This window comes from Megalops cyprinoides, chromosome 23, assembly GCF_013368585.1.
Source record: "Megalops cyprinoides isolate fMegCyp1 chromosome 23, fMegCyp1.pri, whole genome shotgun sequence".
In the NCBI taxonomy this organism is placed as follows: Eukaryota; Metazoa; Chordata; class Actinopteri; order Elopiformes; family Megalopidae; genus Megalops; species Megalops cyprinoides.
In genome coordinates, this window is record NC_050605.1 from 11,475,428 (window position 1) to 11,500,561 (window position 25,134).

At 42.4% G+C, this 25,134-nt stretch overlaps 1 protein-coding gene across 1 annotated transcript in view; it reads right to left on the minus strand.

The window, feature by feature from the left end:
* LOC118770407 (PRKC apoptosis WT1 regulator protein-like) overlaps positions 1–24,669 on the minus strand; it is a 55,807-nt gene extending 31,138 nt beyond the window's left edge. Inside the window, exons 1-2 of the mRNA XM_036518054.1 lie at positions 24,542–24,669; positions 23,416–24,171 (exon numbers count right to left, since the gene is read on the minus strand). Of these exons, the coding sequence (XP_036373947.1) occupies positions 23,416–24,009 (594 nt within the window). The 5' untranslated portion in view covers positions 24,010–24,171; positions 24,542–24,669. The remainder of the gene's footprint in view (positions 1–23,415; positions 24,172–24,541) is intronic.
* Positions 24,670–25,134: the final 465 nt, after the last annotated feature.

Sequence of the window (25,134 nt, forward strand, 5' to 3'; positions counted from 1 at the left end):
CGGACCAAAGCACATCTGTCCCTTAAGATTGAAATGATTAACGATGCCGCGCAGACTTCGGAGAGAGATACTGTCGGTCCGGTTCCTTTTTTCCATCAGCGATGGGTTTTGTTTTCCTTGTCTTTATGTGTTTTGGTGTCATTTTTCATGTGCTGCCCGAAAAGATAAAAAAAAATTTCCACACAGTAAAATTTCGCGCCCACAGTGTGTGGCGTCCGTGCTGTGCTCTTAGCATGATGCAGGTTGTGCTGCCCTGGATTTAAGAGGTGAGTCTGGAAAAGGCTGCAGGTTTCATTGCCACACAGGCAAATGCTGTTATACCCTTGAGCAAGGTACTCACCCTCAATTGCTTCCCTAAATATCCAGCTGGATAAATGGATAATACGCAATAAATAAAGAAATAAATCTAAAGAATGCAAACTGCAATGGACAGGAAAATCTGCTAAGCAAATAAATAATGAGGAAATCCAAACAACCTTGGTATAAATAACAAAAGTCATGCTGAGACCCTTGAGTCCTACAGGGCTACTGTATATCAACACAATAAATCTGTATTCGGTGGTCTAAAATATTTGTAGCTTTGTGGGAGACTGACCTTCAGTTATTTAGAGATATCTTTGCTAATGTATTGTTTGTATAAATTCAATCAGGTGCAAAATTCAACAATTGCCTGAAGATATTTTTACAGAGGACTATGAAAACAAGTTGCTATGGCAATAAACAAACTGAAAGTCTGGCCAGTACATTTATAGGTGTATTAAAAGGAGGTGTAGTTTACAGTCTTCTAACTGGTGTGTAAATGACAGTTTCCATTTTTAGTTTGGAATGCGCGCGCACACACACACACGCACACGCGCACACGCACACACAACGCACACGCGCACATGCTCATTTCATGGTTCAGCCGGTAGTGTTGCAAGTTGTATAGACAAAACAAGAAATTCAAGGTTTGAATTCAGACACTACTAAAGACCACATAAGTAGATCCTGAAAGCAGAAAGACTGACTCCCATGGCACTAGGGAAATGGTCGTCTCTGATTGGCTGCCCCTGCAACAACAGGAAAACTATCCAACTCTAATCGGTCGGGTGATCCCACAGCTGCTCTGACCAATGCAGGATATGTAAATAGAGGAGTCATTTAGATGGCAAGCGGTGAAGACCACAGAACATTATGCAAAAGGGAACTCCAGTTTCCATTTATTTCAGATAAACAACAAAGCCAATCAATCTTGAAAAATGCACTGTTAAGATGCAAAGGTTATTTCATCAAAGGGTGGGTGTCTGGCATTGATAAATGCACTTGCATGAGTTGTCCCATTCCCTCTTAGCAGAGTGGCAATGGCCAGAACATTCTGTAAACATCAGATGCCTTTAAACAAAATAAACAGACTGCGTGTGACAGGGAAATTGGATCCAAATGTGTTCACTTGTACACGCTTCTTTGGTTTGTGTCAAATAGCAAAGATATTTGACTAACCACCATCTGAATCAGATGAGGAGAGGAGATGCTTCAAACCAGATGGAAAAGAAGTTGCCTTTTAACAATGGACTCACAGCAGGTAACATTTCTAGAAAATTCTTTCAGAAAGCTCTTTCAGAGTCCAAATCTCTGAAAAACAGAAAGCCCAGGGAAGTCTGGCTGGACATATCAAGCTTTTATCAAACACCACCGAGAATAATCTCATTGGTGCACACCTGCTACATCCAACTAAAAAAGTTGGAATCACACATTCATTGTCTTCTTTAGCCGAATATCTTAGAATAAGTGTTTAGGTTCACCTCAATTACCCAATTGTCGATAGCTTTCCAGGAAATGGCCCGGGGTCATATTTAAATTGAATTTCTAGGAAAAAAATTATTCCAAACTATAAAGAAACGGCAACCCATTAAAGACTCCATTAAGGATGTCAATCTGCCCAACAACACATGCTCTGCCACCAACACAGCTGCTACTGTTCACGTCAGCCTTGAACGGTTTGACAGTTCATCATTATGATAATGCTGTAAGGGTACAGAAGTGCCAGTTAAAAGTAATTGAAAGCCCACTGAAAAGAATAGCTTCTGAGGACAGTTCCAGGAATCCCTGTCAACAAACCAAGGCCCGGACCTCTGGGCGGCATTTAAAGGCTTTTATCTGAAGGTGGGCGTGGCTTGCAGGACAGGTGACGTGAACGGCTCACACATTCCTCTCCTGATTGTTTCAGTGTGCTCGCCTGAGCCTCGGTTCGGCCTGTCAGGAGCAGGGGTTGTTCCCTACTCCAATTTATAGGGCGCTGCAGGATACTAAAGGGCTGTCTGCAGGGAGTTTTAAAGCAGACAGCTGTGGTACAGAAAGTGGCATCTCTCACACCGGGCGCAGACAAAACAGGCCCTCTGTCGTACAACACCCCTGTGGCCATCTACCGGAGGCAGGGTCACAACAGGTGGAAGGCCTTGCTACAAGCAAAACTGCACCATCTAAACTGCTCTGAGGCAGTTTTGAATGCAATGCTGATGACGATGTAAAGATTAAATCAGAGACCCCATCGACTGTCGTGTTTTTTTTTTTTGAATAATCTAAAATATAAGATAGTTTTGATTTGTTTATAACACTTTATTGGTCACTGCATAATTCTATTTGCACTATTTCACTATTATTTACAACTATTCAAAAATGTGGAAAATTCAGTTGTAACATGCAGTGTATTCTGCTTTTAAATAAAAAATAAAAATAAAAAGCAGGAAGTTTTGGTACAAGAAGTACAACTGGAGCTGTTTTTACAATGTTTCCAGAGCTCAACCAAATCACGGGCCGAATGACACAGAGACCCCAGGCTCATTTGGCAGAACTGTCTGGTGTGGAGCAGTATCCCAGGAACGTTAATCAACTGCTGAGTGCTGATCCCTTAGAACAGCAGCATGCGAAGGATCGAGTTTCTGTGGGTTTTCTTTGGCCTGCGGACCGCATTTCTGAAAGCACCCTCATTTAAAATGGGGGATCTTCAAATCAACGGGAGGGATGAGAGGCGGTTGGAAAATAAAGAGAGCCACCAACTGCTGCCAAACCCAACGCACCGTATGGTTAAACAATCAAAACCAGTTGGCGAAAGGATGGTACGTCTTCCCTTATTAGAGTATTAGCGACCTAATCTATAGCTGCAACAAAGTCTTTTCCCAGGTACCAGGCTGCTGGCATTACAATGTGAAACCAGACAAGTGCAGATGAGGGGTTCAAGCTAGTTCCTGTATAACCACAGCAAATGTGAACCAAATCGACTTCGACCATTGCCAGTGATGTCATTGCCATCATTCTGAACGACACGTGAACATGAATGATTAAAAAGAGACAGAGCTCAGTAAAACAAACTGTGCTCTTAGACTACTCATGTATTCCTGCCAATTCATTTTGCAAAGCAAATAGCCTGATATCTGTGCTCCCATGCAGACACTTATGTTTGTACTTTGGTAATTTTTTCCCCAGAAACTAACAAAAAAAAATCCAAATGACTGTTCATTAGGTATTCTCCAATTCCTCAAGTTAGTTTGTATCTCAACTCAGTATACAAAACAGTCAATTCAATGCTACGGGGCTTTTAAGGATAGGAATGCACTGGAAATTCAAAATGAACATTCTGTCCCTGCCATTGCCGAGCCAAACAACCCATCACCACAACTGCTTCACAATGAAACTTCTTAACTCCTTAAGACCTCAGCAACTTAAACAGGGATGGAACACCTCAGCAAAACCAGGAAGAAAACACAGAGCAAGTGGTGTGGCAACAAGCAAAGAGACAGCAGGTGCTCAGCTGGTAAACCTTCTCAGACTGGAGATACAGGTGATTAAATTACCCCAGAGCAGTTCCCAGCAGGTGAGGTCCTTCTGTGCTATCACTGCATGCCTGTACACTTTCTGTTGGCTTCAGATGCTAAGAAACTAACTTATTAACATTTCATTGGAGCCAATAATGAATTTGAAATCTGGGTTTCATTAGCCTTGATTAGTGGCAAGACTGGAAAGATAATGATCGATCCACACAAGGCTTGGTTGCCTGTGTTTGTTACATCAAACTAAGACCCCTTGGTGTTGACTTCATAAGACAAAAGTTTCATATATAAATACAATCTCTCTGTCAGACTGCACTGATCCTCTGTAGGATCGTTAAAAAATGAAGGTCAGCCATCCCAGCCATAAATGATATAATGTTTTGTGCTGGGTGGCTGATTAACATTCAGTTAATTAGGATGCACATTATGGTTTCCGGAGATGCAGGTTCCTTTGGAGCAGCAGTTACTTTGCCGACTGGGACACTCGAGGTCCAACCCTTGCCAGGCCCCTCAAGCGTAGCGATTCTTTACAGTGACATTAACAACCATCTGCTTTCTCGCTTCAAGATCATTATATCGGCTGCAGCCTGGGTGTGCTAATTGGAACAGCCAGAGCTGAGGAAGATACCAGGATTGAGCACGCCCCAGGTCTGCACAGGTGGCATGTGTCACATCCCAGAATGCACTGCAACCCAGAAGGCACAACTGGGAGGCATCGGAAGTGGCACCCCAACCAATAGGGATATGATTCATGGCCCTCCGCTCCTAAACATGATTACCTCCGCCGCATAGGGAGAGATGGAACACTTGGCTTATGGTAAAAGCCTCAAGCTAATCATATTCCTGAAATCAGATCCTGGCAAAAAACCAGGGAGCCAAGCCTGATAATGCAATTCGCAGCACTCAGAGCTATTAAACACTGCTTTAATGGTAGTTAACCTCCCTTTCTGGTGTGGCTAGGTTCATTACCACTGTGATGACGGCCTCTGTGTTCATTTTGTACGAAATTAAACAAACACCGGGTGAGAGACAGATTACCTCCGAAGGTATTGCAGCTCGAGTGAGAGGTGTTGCCATAATCATGGATGAAAGGAGCGGTTTAATCAGATTTTCTGTTATTTTAATCAAAAATAATTGCTTAATCAACCTCAGATCATGTGACCGTAACTGTTTGAATTTAAGGTTGAATTCTGTTTCTGCTGGGTAGAATGACACAATGAGAATGCCATTTTCATATGCTGAAGTGTCTGCTTCTCTTACAAGATTTTTCAAGACTGAATGTAGGTCAGGGTGAAAAACAGAGATCCGGCAACAGTGAAGTACAACAGCTCTATTCTGATACCTTCCTCGAGCTCTGTCTTGAAAACCAATACTGCCCATGTATCCACAGGCACAGAACTGTAATTTGTTAAAACTGAACACAAAAAAAGCAAGAAACATCCCTTCAACAAACTTAATTAAGCTTTGTCAAATAAAGTAGAAACAAGTGTAGCTCATGTAACATCCTAGGCAATATGAGAAGCAATTTGATATGTCTCAGCTCCGTCTGCACCACAGAGGCACTTAGCTGGAGAGCTCCAAGTGACAGATTCCCCAAAGCCAGAGGTTTTACAAACAACAAAAGACTTGCCTGCAGCACAGAACATTCAAAGCAGTACTTGACCCCATCTCCGTCAGTGGCCGTCCTCTCAAATACCCGCAGACACCAGCTGCAAGGGCCTTCCTGTCTGTCTGCATCGCCGCTTCTCTCGTGTCAGCCCCACACCTGTCTCAACACGCAGGCAGGGAAGCATAGGGGCAGGCAGGGCAGCCCTTCAACTCATACAGAGCCCCGTACACTTGCTTCTGAGAGGATGGCAATGTGATGGGAGAGACACAGAGAAGCAAACCCAACACAAAAACGCATGTGCATACACAAATGCGAACACCCACACACAGGCAACCACGCAGACACACAAACACATAAACACAGACACAGACACACACACACACACATGCGGGCACGTACACGAACACACACACACATGCACAAACAAAAAAACGAATGATCAGAAGCATGTTTCCCTTTGAAGATGAATAGAGGCAGACCAATACTAGGGACGATCGTGAAAAAAGCTTTCAGACATTTCATTTTGGTCCATATGCAAGAATCTCCCTCTCAGATGTGCTCGCCGTTACAGCAGTACTGGGGTCACTTCTGTTTGCCGACAGCGCTCGGTACCTTCCTGGAGATGTCTCAGAGTCAAGTCTAAGCACTGTGCTCTGGCAGGTGTCTAACACACTCAGCAGCAGCTGCTACAAACAAGTGACTGATGTAGACTCCCATTACAATCATCACAATGCAGCACCACAGTCTTCTGAAAGGTTACTTTGTACGCCATGCTGGGCAGGCCAGCGGACTCTGGACCTGTGGGTCGGGGGTTGTAATCCTAGGGAAACTGCTGTTTTATGACTGCGTTAGGAAAGACTGTTTATTGATTTGGCAGACTGCAGTATACGGAATGGAATACAGAGCACACACACACACATTTTTGAGCCAGCTGTTGTACTGGAACAACAAAGCATCTTGATTACATAATAAAGCATCTTGTTTAAGTCTACAACAGCAGTGCTTCCTGAGAATATAACCCAAACCCCTATTACACAGTAGGACAGACATCATTTAGATACTGAGTGAGCCTGTTACCCACAATCCTTTGCATTATACCATGCATTTAAACACACACTGCCCAATTAGCTGTCATATTCATTTGCTCAAAATCAATAAACAGCCACTTCCCAAAGGAGTACTGAGTTTGAGGAAATCCAGGTACATGAGGGGAAGTTATAACATTACCATAAAGGTGAAATGAGTGCCAAAAATGTCTGTCTATTATGATCTTACAATAACTTTGTTGAGTTCTGATAAATATTAACCTCCTGGCCAAATAAACTTTCAATATTAATGTGTTACATATTCATGTTCAAGGCATTGTTCGATGTGAGCAGGCTTATGTCTGTCTGAAGTCCTGTTAACTGCACTTCACTTCCCAGAGGTGGATAAATCATTGTTTGAAAAACAGGGAAAATAAACCTGGATCCATTTCATCCCAGAGCTGGACAAAGAAAGAAGCACATCACTCAAACCATCACAAAAATAGCCTTTTCAGGGAGTTCTTTTGCAGCATCAGCAGCCTCTAGACCCATTTTTCATTAGTTACCAAAAAATGTGCAAACGCTTGGCTTCCACACCGATATTCACATTTGGATAGCACACAAGAAAAACATAAATCTAACATGTTTTCTTTTGGCCTCCAGTGGAAAGTGTCACAAAGCTCAGTAAACAAATAACTCCATAAACCAAAATACTTATCAAGTGACTCAAAAGCCAGAGTCATTATTTTTCTGCAGTAAAGAGCAGCATACATAGTAAAGAATCAGGCGTTGAGAAAAGGAGCAGCTTTCCCCAAACCACTTTATATCCCTTTTCTTTTCTATCCTTCCTTATCCTGTCTATCCAGCACACGTGACAGTAGAGACCTTGATGACCTATTGTATGACACTTAACTATGAAACTATGAAGAGCTACACAGCTCTTTTTTAAAATTGAACCCACATACAGACAAATGGACAAATATGGGCCATTACACAAAAGGCATTTCAAGTTCACACTATCAATAAATATTTAAAAGGTAATTGCAGTGTAGCCTACTGAAAATATCTGCCACAAAAAAACTTTTGTGGAAGGTGGTACACAAAGTTACAGATACAGTATGTGTCAAGACATTGACATGGGCAGAGATATATGGGACTCTTCCCTCCAAAACCACAGACCTCCTTCACGAGCTGTACTGTCACTGTGTTAACTCCATTTAATTCCATTTTACAGCTATTCAAAATGTGCCATAACACCATAACACATCAGACTTAGCAGTATAAACTTTGCTTCACCCCATGAATGCAGAGCATACACAAAAAAATATTAGAAGAGGAACACCTCTGAAATCATTAAGTGCGGTTAACTGGGATTTGTAAGTAAGTTTTGTTTTTTAACTGGTCTCTTGTCCTATCAAAAAGCAAGCAGGCAAATGAAATTCAAAAGCTGCAATAAACACTGACTCATAATCCTTCAGAAAGGCAGCTGTAAGACAATGCTACAAAACTGCATTCAGTTAACTAAATGACCCTTAAGAAAAGGATGAACTATCCAGCTTCATCCAGGAGTTACAATACAAATCCCGAGGCTTATAAAAACTGGATTAATTTAGTGGGAATGGAACAAACACTTTGAAGTCCCAAAAGAATTATGGGATGTAAGGGGGGTATAATGAGCTTTAATCTCGAGGGAACACTCACCACTGTTTCCTCTGAGGGTATGATCTTGTGTTGGGTCTGTCAGAACCATATACATATGATCACTAATTTGGTAACAGCCAAACATTTGGAAGACCCTTGATGCCATACCAGATTTCTCCTCGTGTTGGGTTCAATCACACACATACAGAATGCTAGAGCATTTCTGTTGTATCTGCATGGCAATGAATGCATTCAGTGCACCATCCACACGCAACAAAAAGACGCAGATAACTCTTTCCTAAAGAAAACTCACATTTGTCCTATTATTCTTTCCCCTTCCATAAATTTACAGGGAATGGCAAAATCATAAACTAAAGTCTGTGCATCTGTTTTTTTCCCCAAAAACAAACTAAAATATGGTTATGTCTTTGTGATTATATGTTGCTGGATCAAAACATTGTAAATACATTAATAAAATGAATGCAGTCTAAGAAGTGTCTTGCAGAAAATTGCTATAATCCCTTATTTGGCACCAATGTCCAAAAAAGAATCAAACTAATTGAAGCAATGGAGTTTAAACTTACTTTTATCCAAGCCCTCTGGGAAAAGATTAGTCCGCTGTATTGAGACTCAAAACAAGCCAATTTACTGTAAGAGCAGGGCAGCCCTTCCAGCAAATATTTCTAGGGTGCAAAATGTCCTAATTTTTAATACCACAAAATTATTTCCTCTTCAAAACACATTTTAAACATTAACCATGGAATAAACATGATAACACTGAGGTAGGCCCTCCAGAGAAAGTGTTCTGCAGACACAGTGCACAGTGGAAAACTACAGTGTTTCTCCAGCTATCAGATGGGCTGAACTTCTCTCACCATTACTGAGGCAGCTGAAGCCAAAATATTGCAGGGTTGCCTGCTGTCCATAAATTCATGGACAGTCTGTAAAAAAATTACACAATTCTGAGGGTGTCCAGAAAGCCATAATTATGTGAAATTTTCAGTAAAACTGTGTGGGTAAAGCCTCCTGTAACAGAAATGATCTAAGTCACCCAATATGACCCACTAATCGGCAAAGAGTATCCAAGCTTGCTGATCCTGTAGCACATACCTATTACAGTAACTGTAACTGGGTGCACAGACAAAGATGAGATTGACATTCCAGTTCTATGATTGGATATTTCCCAATGCATGTGCACTGAATGTCACAAACATTTTGTGATGTAGCTAGCAGGTCTAATGAAATGATTCATTTAAACTCAGAACAACTTAGAATTTATAAATAAAGAGTTAAAATGTAGATGCAGTAGCATGGGGGAGAGGTGTGGAGTTTAAGATGCATGCCCTCATTAGGTATCATTAATTTTGAAGGAGGCCCATTGTTTGGGACAACACTGTCTGATAGCAGCCACACTGTCTGCTATTCAAAAATGAAAACAATCATCCATGAACCTATTTCATACACTAATCCTTCTATCCTTCGGTATCCATTTTGTTCTTCTCATGCAAACTGAACAGGAGGTCTCATCTGGAAGGTGTGGGCAGATGTAAACTGTCCATCCGGAATGGGGGTGGCAGTGTAGCATAGTGGTTAAGGAGCAGGACTCGTAACCGAAAGGTTGCCGGTTCAATCCCCGCTGGGACACTGCTGCTGCACCCTTGGACAAGGTACTTAACCCACAGTTGCCTCAGTAAATATCCAGCTGTATAAATGGATAACATTGTAAAACAACTGTAACCAATGTAAGTCGCTTTGGATAAAAGCATCTGCCAAATGAATAAATGTAAAATGTAAATGTAAAAAATGATACTAAAAATTGTAATTTCTCATGACAAAAGAGCACACTGTCGAGACTTCATTTGTCAATGGTAAGTAGTATGAAGTATAAAGGACTTTAAGGAGTGCAGAATCAGGGATTCAACACTAAACCCATCGGGCCGAAGTAGCCACTGTGTCACTGAAAACCACAACAGCACGAAAGGGGGCGGGGAGTGAGTTAGACTCTGGAGATACAATGAACAGAATCTCTCTCGGTTATGCAAAAACGCAGGCAGCTATGAGCGGCGGCCAAAGTGAGTCATTCGCAGCTGAGTGATCAGGTGCGCTGCGAGAAGACGGTTCCAGGAAGCTTGCAGGTAATCAAAGTCTAAAGGTCTTCGCATTCCATCTGTGTACTGACGCTGAACAGGAACAGCTTGTAACGGCACCTCACCTCTCTTATCAAAGGTCCGAGAGACAGATCTGTTCTGGTGTAGTGTGTGTCCACTGCAGTACCAGCCGGGTAGAGCTTCAAGATTCCACATATCTGCTATCCCATTTCCCATAGTCTGCTGTGGGAATCACCACAGACATGAGTAATGCACTATTTTACAAAGGAGGACTTCTACCCAACCAGCAGGATAAGAGTACTAAAACATGGATAGCTCCAAGTCACAGCTGCTTGCCTGTTATGTGTGATCTGGATCCTTCTTTGGGAGAATAATATGGATGTCTGAACAACAAGAGACAAAACTCCTTTAGCTAGAAATCTTGAAACCAGTGGGTGCAGTTGAAGCCGATGCCCAATCTGGGCCATTTATAAGAGCATGAGCAATGAGAATTCATTGCGGAAAATGTGGAGGAAAAGGACCATGGAGGGGCCATGAAACTCAAGCAACTCCATAAAGCCCAAGAGCTCCAGTGCCTCCTGTTTGGGCAAACTGGAAAAATCCAATATATCACAGGGACAAAATCCAAGAGCTCCAACATTAACTGTTATTGTTATGAAATGTCTCTCTCAGAGTTCATGTTATGTCAGCAGCTGCTGAGACAGCCATTCACTCCTTTACCATTAAATGTTCAGTTGTATCTTGTAATTATTGCATCATTTTTGTACGTACATAGTGTCACATTAAGCTTCATGTTCATGTTCAAATGTTTTATGTCTGCTCTCTGACACTCTGATACTCTCAAAATGAGATGGGAACATTCAGTTAGCACACCATGAAACAGGCTACACGTGATTAATTTCCATCATTTTACCTTGATCCTAAGTAACTGTATGGCTTTCTCCAAAGCACCACTTCTCCAAGTAAAGCGTGAGCTGCTGGTGGCTGAAATGATTGTTCATATTTTACACAAAACATATCCTGTGTTAAAACATTAGAAAAAATGTGGATTTAATTACAAGATAAGGCCTGCCCTCATCAGGTTTAGGTGTGGGTTGGTGTGTTTGCTGTTCCAAGTGTGGGTGTTGATGGAATCATTCAGCTCATTTTGAAAGAAATCATGAGTCTTTAAGTTTAGGCGGACAAGAAGTACGCGGTTATCCTCCCAAAGATCAAACAATTAAGGCAGTACTGAACACAAGACAGGAACTAGGTACTATGTTGACATGCAGCATACTAATGACATCATTGCCTTGGAAAGTTAGAATGCTTCCATACATAAATTACACAATCTGGAAGAATATTTATTGTAAATTAAGGTAGTTATAACAAATTTTATTGTATGAGTAAGAAAGACTGATAAAAGAAACTTAATACAACTGAAATCACATATAGTACATTATATCCTGCTAGTATAAAACAGGGCCCACACCTGCTTTAAGTTTGGTAAATGCACTGTGCATTCAGCATTCTCTTTACCTGTGAAGACATGCAAATCTCTCCAATTATTTTACAACAGAAAATCATGAAAATCATGTTCCAGAGTTGAGATTTCTAAAGAATGAGCAGTTAAAAAGAGTTAATATCCCCACACTGGCAACACACAGACTTCAAAAGAGAGAGCAGATGATGATGGGAAACTAATTTCCACCACACCACTGTAGTTCCTCAGGGACAAGACAAGCCTGTTATCAACAGCTATTATCTCAGGGTATTTTCAATCATCACACGTGTTAACTTTCCCTGAGAGAAAAACGCACGGCAAAACCTGAAAATTCTGTACGCTGCCTATCACCCTCCAGCTATCTTCACAACAATCCACCCGCACCACCAAGCACATCTACAGTACTTTCCATTCCTGAGCTTTTGTTGGCCTTTCTGGAATAACCCTTCCATACTGTCATTGCCCGCGGTGCCAACAGACTATTCTTACCCATGACTCAAATCAGACAGCACATGAGTTACACCTAGAAAGCTTGAATGATTGATTACAGCACAACTAAGATGCTTTAATGATAAAAAAATGTTTCCATACAAGGTCTGTACTGAACAGGAACTTTGGAGTTAACATACATCACTGTCAAATGACTCACAACTGCTCTAGTCCTTTCTGCTCAATGGAGGAAAGCTGGATTTCAGAAACTGCCTTGGTGTGCCTTACCAACATTGTTCAGATGAAGTCTCATCATGTGCCAATCCACGCGCATACTGCTGTGTAACATTACCCTATTCACAAAACCAAGTACACTCATCTTCCAAAGTATTCCATTTCATTCACCAGGATTGACAAATGGTACAGAATGTTCCAGGTTTCTGTACATTCCTTCTAAAATGGCTTTTGCTGTTGTTGTTTGGACCCAATTGTCTGTGGCCATGAGCACAAACACCTGACGGTGATTCACACATTCATTAGTGTCTGACCATGACCACAAGGGTCACCAAGCAACGGGAAGGTCATGGTTTAATGTGGTTCCAGTGAAATGCACAAAAACGTCATTTCTCAACAAAGAATCACAAGAGTGCAGATGTGCACCAGTGTATCAAAGAAGATGAATGGCAGATAAATGGTTTTAGAATAGGGATAGGCAGCCCTGGCCCTGAAATGTCTGAGCTGTTTCTGGTTTTGCTCCATTAGAACTGAACCCTTAATTGCCTAATTAGATCCATTATTATGTTAATTAATGACAAATGGACTTAAGGTGCTGAGAACTGCAAACATGTCTGTTTATCATAAGAATAACCATCTTATCCTGTGGATAAGGAAAGCAATCCTGGAGACAGGAAATTTTAAGCATGGCACTGACCACATTAGAATGCTCAGACATAGCACCAAACTTATTTGTAATCTTTAAGTTAAACTTCTGTTAATATCTTTTATTTATAATATAATCTGTTGACTTTGTGCATTAGATGCAGTTGTTCATCAACTCCTTATTTGTACACTGAGCACAAACTTGAAGAAGAAATACATTACAAATGGAAGCAATCCATCACAATCATATTCATGCTGGGTTTGCAAATGACAAGACCAGGCTCTGGCTCACAAAACGTTAGTGCAATTTTTTTCAGCAACTTGTTTACACTTGCTGTATCGTGTCAGATTTTTACGCTATTTTATAACACCATGGTGCACAGGGAGGCATTTCATTTAATGTTCTGTATGCTGCTTTGGAACTAGAAATCAACTATCAAGTATAAAGGACAAACTGAATACTTCTTGACCTAGGGAACACCCTTGCTGCCATTAATTATATGTGGAATCCCAATTCCAAAGGTTTTGTGCCTTCCTAGGGATACAGACTAGATAATCCAGTTAAAAGGTACCCTGGCATTAATCCACACAATCTTATTATGGACTTCTCCTTCAAGGATTTGGCAGATTCAAAACTATTTTCGTAACCCTGACACTACGCGTAGGCCATTTCCTTCTTTAGATCATCCCACATGGAAATTTCATGCCAGACCCATTGCCTTCAAGCTGTTGGACAGTCTCATCTGAAAACCAAATTCCTTAGGTAAACTGCCCTCCCGGTCCCTCTCTTCTGATAAGACGAATCCGAGGACTATTTGGGCTCCGTCGCGTGACCCTTCAGTTCAGCGGAGGGAACACAAACCCAGGCGCACAGAAGGAGAAGTGAGCTGCCCATTCCGATATTTATCATATCGTGAGGAGGCTGTGCCACTCTGACAGGCAACAACCAGAGCGTGCACACACATCTTTTGTTTACTTGACAGAAAAGGATAAACACATCCATCCGAGCACAGACCGTGAGGACCGTCACAAGTCCTGTGCTATGCAAGTCCGCTATGCAAATGGTGTATTTTCCACATCACAGCAGCAGAGTGTTTTATAGTTTTATAGTTTTTGAAGGAACAAAAAAAAAAAAAAAAAAAAAAAAGCTGGCTAAACAAAAATAAATCTTGCACATCCGTAAGCCAAATACCATCCAGCAGTTGAAATTCGAGCAGCTGACAGAGCATGAAAAAAGCCAACAGGACTGGAGGAGGGTTGATTCAGAATCAATGAGGGTGTCTTGGGGATGAAAAATCCAATCTGTCGCGCGGAAGAGGTTCGTTTTTATTCGCAATGCATTCTTATAATGGCGTGCTCTCTCATGAGCCAAAGGTTAATACCCAACTGGGAACTTGGGTGACCTGGCATTGTGGCTTTCAATTGGCTTTTTGCTCCTTTTGAGAACGCTGAATAGAGGGGAGATTCAGACAACTACTTTGCCTGCTTATTCAGAATGCCTAGCAACTCTGTATATGAAATAGTGAGTTTAACTAACAGGACAATCATTTTTGTCTGATAAAAAATTTAAAAAATGATGCAAGTCAAGCTATTTAAATACCGATTGTTTCAGCTGTTGTGAAATTCTGAATATAAACATCCCTTGTGACAAAAAGCCAACAAGGATAGATTAGCCTTTGATATAATCATTGTCAGATATCCCAAAGGAAAAATTAAACTGCTGAAATATTACTGCTCCTTGCACTGGATTTGCAAAAATGGAATGTTACATTGGACTCAAAAGACACTACAATTCAGTGAGATATCTAGGAAATATTTGACCTCTTTCAAGTGGAAATAAGCGGACCACCATCACAAAATGACATCTGAAAATCTTCACAAACACATCCACCATTGAACAAGGAGTCTTCAAATGTTCCACACCCATAGAACAAAAGAAACTATTCTGAGGGTACAGATTAAGAGGGTGTGTCAACATTATGAGAATTCTTCTACTACCATTTGTCGTCATTACCAGGTTTTGTTGTTGTGGTAAATATTTACTCTTCATATTATCTGGCGTAGTCCCCTGACGAGCAGTCCCCAATTACCAGCCTACGAGTGCGAGATTTGCTGACTTGTGACTCTCTATCGACGGTTTCTCAGCCTGGTAGCGCCTCATGCTTTGACAGGGTGGAGTGGCTGATGGGGAATAATAGAGGCGTAATCTGTGTGGGTTCTGCCTTTGCACCCGTGTTGTCTTTAGGCTTTGTGTGCCTCGTGACCGGCAGCACCCTGAGGGGGGGAATGTGGGAGCAGGAACCCGCCCTCCACCCCGCCGGCTGGGCATTCACCTCTCCAGCACACGCATGGCACAAGCCACACAAAGGGAAGCTCACCCACGAGGGTTTTAGAAAAAACAACAACTCAGAGTCAGGTTTCGGATCCGACCAGACAGGCTCCCGGCTGGGTGAGACAGAGGGGGGTTCGGCCCCTGGCCCCCCAACTGCCCATGTGTCCCCTGCGGGTGAGGTTTGCTGGCGGCCCAGTGCGCCTCGCCAACGAGTCGTGACGCGTGCCGGAGATCTCGGCGCTGGAAAAACACAGCTGGAGACGCCTCCGTTTGGGCCACATCAGGCATGGGATGGCAGAGCCGCACCCATCGCCCCACTGCAGTGAACAGAGTCCAAGTCACGGTGCTGGGACTCCAGTGCTCTCCTGGAAGGATTTGGAAAGGTTAGCCAAGACTGCTGGCTTCAAGAACTGCTCCTTCAAAGAACCGCAAGACAAGATTGTCTCCATACATGAAATATTTCTTTAAAGATCAAGATTTCACATCAATAGGATAATGTGACATTTTATTCTGCTGTATCAAGTCTGGGAAATATAAACCAAAACAGCTTGGGAATGTTGTTTCTATTGATGCATCTGAACACACTTCCCATCGCACAAAAAGTTACATCTTCATAACACAGACTTTTGTGTTCAAAAATACAAAAGTATTTTTCCCCTGTAATATATTCAAGTTTAAAAACTTTCACAAAGCATATGTTACATTTCATATTTTTTAAATTATTCACCAAAAAATAATTAAATCCTCCAGCCATCCATAAGCAAAATGATCTTCAATGACTAGAAAGCCCAGCTTGGCTCTTTCAACATGTGAAGATTGCAAAACACACAGAGAAAACAAAAAGTTCACCTCAAAAATGGCTTGATTTCAACTGATAGTGGCATGTTGCTAGGATACACAATGCTTTCTCTGCAGCTACACTGAAAACAAACGAGAGAAGCACACTGTTTACCCCTCATTTGTTTGCTGGTACGCGCTGTTCAGTATTCAATCCAGCGATGTAAATTTGAGAGAATGGAGGGGCTATCGCGGTCACATCAGCGGTGGCTGTCTCTCCACCACCGCCACCCCCCCACCCCACCCCCCTGCCCCCCGTCCTGAGAGGCAGCAGGAGAGAGAGAGAGAGAGAGAGAGAGAGAGAGAGTCCTGCATTATTCTTTTCTAGTGAACACAAACAGACGGGCCCCAATGCCTAATCACGCAGAGAGGCCCCGATTCCCGCTGACTCACAAATCTCTGAACTGACAGGAATGTTGGGCAAACAAGTTCCGTTTACACTCCAGGCCAAGGGGAACAAACGCATTTCAGCGGGGACAGCTTTAGAGGAGGGGTCCGATTTGGCAGATCAGCACCCCGGCCCTAATCTCTCTTCCCTCCCACTCAAAGCTTTGTGTGTCCCTCAAATTGTGTGTGTGTGTGTGTGTTGTAATGTCAGCGTACGTGTGAGTGTAAGTAAACCACCAAGCTCTAAATGCAACTGCCTGCACATCAGCCTCTACTAGACTGCTGTCCTGAGAGGTCACAGGAAAGCGCCTAAGCCTTGTGTGTGATGGCGCACAACCACCTCGCCAAGCTCATGCAACGTAACACCTGAAGCAGTCCTCGGCTGTAGGCCGTGTGAGCTTGAAAATCATTACTTCAAAATGCTGAGGATTAGGGCAGGAAATCCACAACTTGCAGGTCGATTACTATAATGTGGAACAGTTAGCGTCGAGTTCTTCTGTGTGTTGCTAATTAACGGGGGAAATACGCCAGCCGAAGACTGAGCAGAGAAGTGCAGAGATGAAAGACATTCCATTTTCATATCTGGTAATCGAGATAATGAAGGTGTGCACCCCGCAGAAAGGAAAAGCATTTCACTTAATTATCAATGAAATATGAGATCTTCCCTTCAATACTGGCAATAACCTCAAGAAGGACAACCTTTTTTTTTAAAAAAATTTACATTAACTTTACATCAACGTCTTCCAAGACAAAGAATTTTAAAAGTCACACTGCAGCATATTCGGTGATAACAGTAAATACTTGTGAGGACAGAACAGTTATAATTGTCCTTAATTCTAGGGATGTTTAAAATTAGCAAATCAATGTCAAGGTTTACAGCAGTCATAGGATCGGGAAGCGTTCATGAATCCCCAAGATTGGTGTGGCTTTATTCAGTAACTCACTGATTTGAACCACTCATGCTGCTTCGTTATGGACAGCAAAGTCTTTTGAGTCCTTCACTACATTGAAGGACTGCCGTCATTTTTAAAGATGAAATGCTTTGTTTTGCCAGTCTCCTAAACTGATTTTAAACCGTCCTGCAAGTCCTGAGCTCCTTTATGCCCTGCTCAGTACGGAATGTGCTAATCCCACTTTGATAGATCAAAATCAGGTTTGTGTTTTTTACAGATTTCGTCCACATCTTGAGTTCTGTAAAAAAAAAAAATAAATAAAAAAGACTAGCCACAACCAGCACAAGCTGACAGTGATTACACAACTGAGAAGTTTTGTTTTTTTGTCTTACAATGCAAATTGTGATTTCTCCCAGCTGCAACTCTCAGATAAGTGAGTGAAATGGCCACAGTTCATTCAGTCATTCAGATATCTATAGTGTAGCACAATTCAGAGATCAGAAACACAGAAGTGATTGTGCCAGTGGAGCACAGTGGTATCTAGCAGTTCACAGTGTAGCATAGTGGTAAGGAGCAGGACTCGTAACTGAAAAGTTGCTGGTTGAATTCCCTGCTGAGGCACTGCTGCTATACATTTGGGCAAGGTACTTAACCCACAATTGCCTCAGTAAATATACAGCTGTATAAATAAGTAACATATATGGGTAACCTATGAAAGTCACTCTGGGTAAGAGCATCTGCTAAATGCCAATAATGTAGTGTATTGTAATGTAATGCCAACATGTACAGATCCTGATCTCAACCACTCGAGATGCTGCCACTTGAACACTCCGAGTTAATCAGAGCGATGTCGTCATTACGCCTGTGACAGAGAAGTGAGTAATTTCTCATGCAAACAGAAAAAGCAAACAGGCTGGGCCATAAAGGCCTATTTTTACCACTTCGGTTCATTCCCCAGTGTGATAACAGCAGAGACTGCCCATTATGCTGCAGTGAGAAAGCTTCCCGGAGTACCCGCTCATTGGGGTGACATCCCTGTTACGCGTAAACGCCATACACTATCAGGGTTTCAGTGACTGTTCGTTGCATTCCACACCATATTGAACTACTGCTCATAAGTATTCCCCAAAAATAACCCCGCGTGACTCATCGCTGTTACATTTCCATGTGGGCTGTAAGTGACGTCACTTTCTAAAGTTTCTAATGCCATAGGATCATTCCATGCCAAGTGAACAAACATGTCAGATTTTGTTAAAAACATTTACCTGGGGGTTTTTGAACACGCCGAGTCCAAAAGTCTTCCTTTATTTGTATATTTTTAAATCTCAGATTTGCCACCTAAGAGTGAAATGCTAACCGTGAGCAGGAAGATCACCCTTGGCTAAATCTGACACCTACCATTTTCACCACTACAAGTCAGCCATTTGAAGCATGTCATTGACATTGTCATTTATTGTGCTTCCTGAAATCTGCCTGAAAACCAGTGCTGCATAAGAGAGGACCGTATCCCTTTTAATATGAGGGCTTTACCTGTCCTGTTCATCTAATTATCAAAGTTCATCCCACCATTCGAGTCCTCCTGCATTCTTTCCACTCATCCTCCCGGATTCCCCAAACCCTCCCGAACATCGCCATCTCTCAATAAATGTTCAAAGTGAAGACATTAACAGACAAAAACTATTAAACACAATGACTTTAAATGTAACTCTAGAAACAGTCAATTCTTGCTATTAAAGTGTATGGTATTTTAAGTTCAATTCAAACTGACTAAATAAATTTCAACATAATCTGACTCTATCAGAAAAAACAATCCTGAAAGATTACTGTACATTAAGTACCCTTGAATAACAAAGGACTTTAAAAACTGAAAAATCATCTCCCCAACCAAGATTTTCTTTATTTACTTCTACAAATAACTGGTAAATTAAAAGCCACCAGAACAAAATTAAACAAACCTAGGAAGCCAAATGCAACCAGGCTACATTAACTTATACTTAATGCCTCCTATCAACAAATGGTTGTTTTGTTATTTGCCAAAGCAAATGAAATGCTCTTGTACACTGTTTCTATTCTGGCAGTACTGTTCCAGCAAGATTCCAAGGCAACGCTTACAGGAAATGAAATAAAACAGGTTCTGACACCCTCAGAATGTGGCAAATGCTCTGCACTCAGAGATAGCCTTTCTCCTCCAGTAACCTGATGCCCACATTATACACTTCAAAGAGAGTGTGAGAACATGCCAAGGACAGAATCCATGATAAGGCTCTGCCAAAGCTTGCTTGAAATTACTGCTAAAAATCAATCAGCATTTATTGCACTATTCAAATTATTAATTATTGCTTAGCTTTTGCCCTTCTCCATGGGCACCTTGAATACTTTTCATTATACATAGAATCCCTCTTTATACTTGGATGTTTACTGAGGTAATTCAGATTGAGCATCTTGCTGACAGTTACAGCAGCAGAAACCCGCCTGGATAAAATTGCAGTCCATAACCATAACCGCTATACCCATTACATTACTGTCATTTAGCAGATACTCTTTTCCAGAGCAACTTACATATATTACAACTTTTACATGTTATCCATTTATACAGCTGGATTTTTGCTGAGGCAATTGTGGGTTAATTACCTTGCCCAAGGGTACAGCAGGAGTGCCCCAGTAGAGAATTGAACCGGCACCCTTATGGTTACAAGCCCTGTGCCTAACCGCTGTGCTACACTACCCATCTATAGTTCAGTATAGTATGAGAATAGCCATTGCACAGAGGGGCAAATAACTGTCAGGTACTAATGTGAACAGAAGTTCAGAACATTCTAAAAAAAGGCACAACATTAGGAGAAGAGAAACATTAGGAAAGTGTAGTGTGGGTTGACTCATCCAGGCTTTCCATTGGAAGAGTTCGGGATCCTCTTGGGAGCAATGTGAACCCCGGTTTGGTAAAAAGCAGAGGAAACGTCTTTTCTGGTCACAGCTTGAGGAAGCACTGGGCAGAAGGAAAAATAAGCAAAGGACAGCATCCAAGGAGACAAAAATAGAGAAAGAAGAGCTCTGGGCTTAGAGGCCAACACCACCTTTCCCCGATGAATGAGCTGCTGGCTACAAAGTGACCGCAGGCATAGCTGAGCTTCTGAGCTGTCGTTGTAACAGGAGCGGAAAAATTTCGGTTTGAGGATGTTTCAATAAATGGGAGCCATATACCCTTATCCTTGTGCTCCATTGAGGTCAAAAGAGACAGACCATGCCAGGCAAAGATGATGTCCCACTGCAGAACTGCAAGCACAAGATCTGCTCAACATATTTTATCTCCTCAGATATGCTACTGTACCTCTCATTGGCAACACCATATAAACCATCCATCTAAAAATGAAATAATCTACCCAGGTGCTTGAGAGGAGGCTGATACCTAAGGCCTGGGTTCCATTCCAGCCATGTCATCAGCTAACAATGACCGAGAGAGCGCAGCGGCAGAACAAATTAGCTTCATTCCACCAGGGGTAGGGGTGGTGTGTCAGCACGTTCTCCTCAGCTCACCACTCTCAGGCATCCTGCAAGTTGCTCGGACATCAGCGGAGAAGCGCCGATCTCCCAGTTCCTGCCCACATCATCCCAGTGCACTGTGGGAGATGTAGTGAAACTTTCTCGGAGGATTACGTCTGTCGTGCTGAAGCACGCCTGAACAACTGCAGAGACTATTGCAAGAAAGTGTTGAATAAAGGGAAAAAAAATCATTAAAAACAATGCACTGCATGCTGGTTCACGTTGGACCGCATTTTATATAATCAGAAGCAGATTAGCGTGTGCATATGAATGAGATGGACTTATGAAAAGTATGCAAATACTCCAAACAGACAGTCAGATGTTTTCATTCAAAATATTTCTACTTTTAGAGCTACTTCTAGAGCAACAACCCACATGATACTCATATGCACTTCTTGCTCCACTGCCATGGCACTGTTCACCATCACATGACTTCAGCAGATGAAAAATGAGAACCCACTCATGCAAACATGAGCTTATGCATAAACTGACAGCACGCTCTAAACCAAACAGCTGTTCTCAGCTGTGTTTAGTCTTACTCTTACACTAAAGAATGTCATCTCTAGAGCTGGTCTGTCACCTTTCTCCACAAATGAGCCCAAAGGGTGTTAAACTACAGCCAGAGCTCCAATAATAGACTAACTACTTGCAACAGTGAGCTAACTGTTCAGCCAGTAATGTAAAGGCTGTATTACCTTACATTATGGGCTTTAGCAAACACTCTTATCCAGGGCGACTTACATAGGTTACAATTTTCACGTTACCCATTTATACAACTGGATATTTACTGAGGAAATTCTGGGTTAAGTACCTTGCCCAAAGGTACAATGGCAGTGCTCCAATGGGGAATCAAACCTGCAACCTCTCAGTTACATGTCCTGCTGCTTACCACTATGCCATACTGCCACCCAGTAATATTCAACCACCACATTAAACAAATCCAGACTAAGATACAGATTCACATTTTGAGAACAATGGGGGAAAAGTACACCTTACTATGTGTAGATGCACTCACCACCCAGACCACCCTTGGGAGGGATCAAGTGTGATTCCTTTGTGCTTTCCACATTTTTCCCCATTCCCCATTCAAAGGCATCAATCTCTCTCCCTCTCCCCCTGCCATAATTCAGACAACAATGTAAGATGTCCCTGGGTATTTGTAAGGTCTGATTGACATTGGGCAAACCTTCTGTTCATGTCATTTAGCTGCACAGTGCACTGGTGACAGCATCCTGCAACTGGACTCCCAGCTGCACTTAAAGCCAACAGTTTCCATGTACAGGCATCTGTGTCCCCCAGAAGGAGTTACTGGGCATGTTCATGCCCACACCTTCTCCACAAACCCCAAGCCATTCAAAAAAAGGCTGGCTAGAGATTCCAATCAGCAGACACTTTGCAACAATGTGCAGCGGCCCATTCCAGTTTAAATTCTGTCACGCTCTACATGTCACACAAACCAACGGACAGCATTGTAAATGTTAACCAGAAATCTGAGAGAGAAAAAAACACTTCTGTATTTAAAAGATTATTGAGACCACGGGGCATGATCGCACATTTTTGGCAGGATGTTTCTCCCGTTGAAGCCTAACATTATGGCCTGGCTGGATCCCAGTCTCTAACTCAAGTCTGGCACCGCTTTTGCCTAATGACAAGATATCAGTCAGCTGAAACACTGGTCAACCTCCAAGAGAAGCTGCCCATAGGGTAACACTTTCTGGAACACTGACATTAGGCCAGAGGCCTAGTATGTACACTATGTGTCAACTAGGCATTGTGCCACTGCCATACTTTAAACCATTTTTACATTTTTCAGATTTTTAACTACTAACTATGTTTGGTATGACCCAAACAGACAGTAGTGACAAGAATATGGCTACATTTGATAGCGGGTGTGTACTGAGTTCACCAACCACAGACACATACTGTCTCATTTGGATCCACCTTGATTGCAACATGATTTACGAACAATAACAATAACAAGGCAATCCAAGCTGTTGTCCACACATTTTCGCAGCACAACTGTTTTTTTTTACCTGCCAGACAGATAAGATCATCCTGAGCAGTTAAGCTAGAACAGACATGTTTCTGCACACGTTTGTCTTACATAAACTTGTGTACAGAGTCGTTAAAGGATTCGGTCCCCATTTTATTGTTGACAACATGCAGTGATTCAGAATGTAATGGGAAAAGTAAACCAACGACTGCTTACCCTTTTTTGTCTAAAGGCGAAGCACGTTAATTACTTGCTCCCACTGAATCTATGAGAACAACGTCTGTTGCTGTTAATCAGCAATTCTCGAACATTATAATGGTTCCGAGAAGTTACTACATTTCATCCAATTGCGAGAACAGTGTATCATAAAATGCACAATGTAGTTTATTTTTCGGGGTAAAGTTACAGTGACTATAGGTGATATGTCAACAAACAAAACATCGCCGCGCTCACCTCGTTGGACGGTATGCTGACAACACCTGTTGATCTCCGCTTCTCCCTCAGCTTTCGTTTCTCTATTTGGCCTTTTCCCTTCCTTGCGCTCGGACCCGAGCTCTTTTTCTCTTTCCCCTTGTTGGAGCCCGTTCCCGGAGTAGGGCTTTCCTTGTCGCTCTCGGTGCACGCATTCCCGCTGGACTCCAACTGCGGAGTGCTGGGTACGCTCTCTGGCTGGGATGTCTTCTTCAAGTTACCTACCGGGGGATCGGTTCCCCTGGCGACTGGCGTCTGATGTGGGTCATCCTCTGGCCTCCTCAGGGCAGATGAGGAAGATGACCGAACAACGGGATGGGATGACACGCAATTGATAGCCGAGGACCCTCCCCGGTCCGGGTTGCCGTTGTTGTTCAACTCCGTGCTCTGTGTCGCATTCCGTGTTTCACTTTTGCTGTTTGTCCCAAGGGAAGATGCGACTGCGGCGCCGACACAGGTCCCGCCGGTAGAAGCGGCAATATCCCCGAGCATTTTTGCTCTCATCTTTTCACGTTTAGCTTTCCACTCTTCTAAAAAATCCGTTGCTGGACTTGATCTGAATCCACCCGTCGCCATGTTCCCTTTTAATGTTTAATTGGTGTCTATTGTAAACTGCCTCGCTTTATTCAACTGTTCCGTTTCACACTAAATGAGCAAAAACTATTCTTCCCTGCAACTAATCACGCCACATTCTTATAGGCGAAGCAGCCGCAGACAGCATCAAACATGTGAGGGTGTCTAGAAAGTGGAAGAAATTGGAGTTAATGGCACACAAAATAAACTACACTCGAAATAACGTGGTTGTTCAAGCATATCATACGCATGTAGCCTATGCACCGTCTTTCTAATTACACAGATATTCGTTATTCAAAACTTGTGTGATAATCTGCAAGTCAGCCTACATAAGATTTTCGATCTGAGAACTTCCCTGCACCGCCGTATACAGGTCTATGCATGTTCCAGACTTTACGAACTTACACTAACTTCCCCCCAGAGTTCTCTTTTACAACGGAATAGATATTGGTATCGAAGTCAGGTTAAACGTAAATCAGTCGGTTTCCTTCAAAATGTACATTAAAGGTATGATTCCGTTTTCGATTCGACTTACCTGTTTTTCGTGCGACACCGTTGGTGTACCAGGTGAACAGACCGGTGGAATGAAATGCACGTCAGTTGCAAGCTAGGTTAGTCACAAGCAGTTCGCGAAGTTGCGATCATTCTCTGCCTCCCTTTCTCACGCAGTGAAAAGAGACGAGCTCTCACGAATAAAGCCGAACTCAGACACCAAGCGCAGAGGCAGCAGCTTGCGTGACAGCTAGGAAGTTTTTCACTTCAGGCTAAATGCTGATTTTTGAAACGTCTCAAGCGTGAATGACTTTATAATTGTAACGATGTATACAGTGGCGTTGCCTTCACACTAAAATATGCGAGTATACATCTCTTTTTATGAACTAAACTTGCAAAATGTCATACAAGAGGAGGAGATAGATGCTTGAAATGGAGTGTTAGATAGTGAAACGAAGCAAAGATTAAGGTGCACGTTTGTTGCGTGGTTTTGAAAGGTCCACACAGAACTGGATTATTTACTGTTTATGCTTCTGGAGTCCACCCACACAGATCGCATTGAGCACACTGTAGATGTATCATCAGATGAATCACAATAGAGATTTTTTATGGTGACGCATAACACAGCAGAGAGTA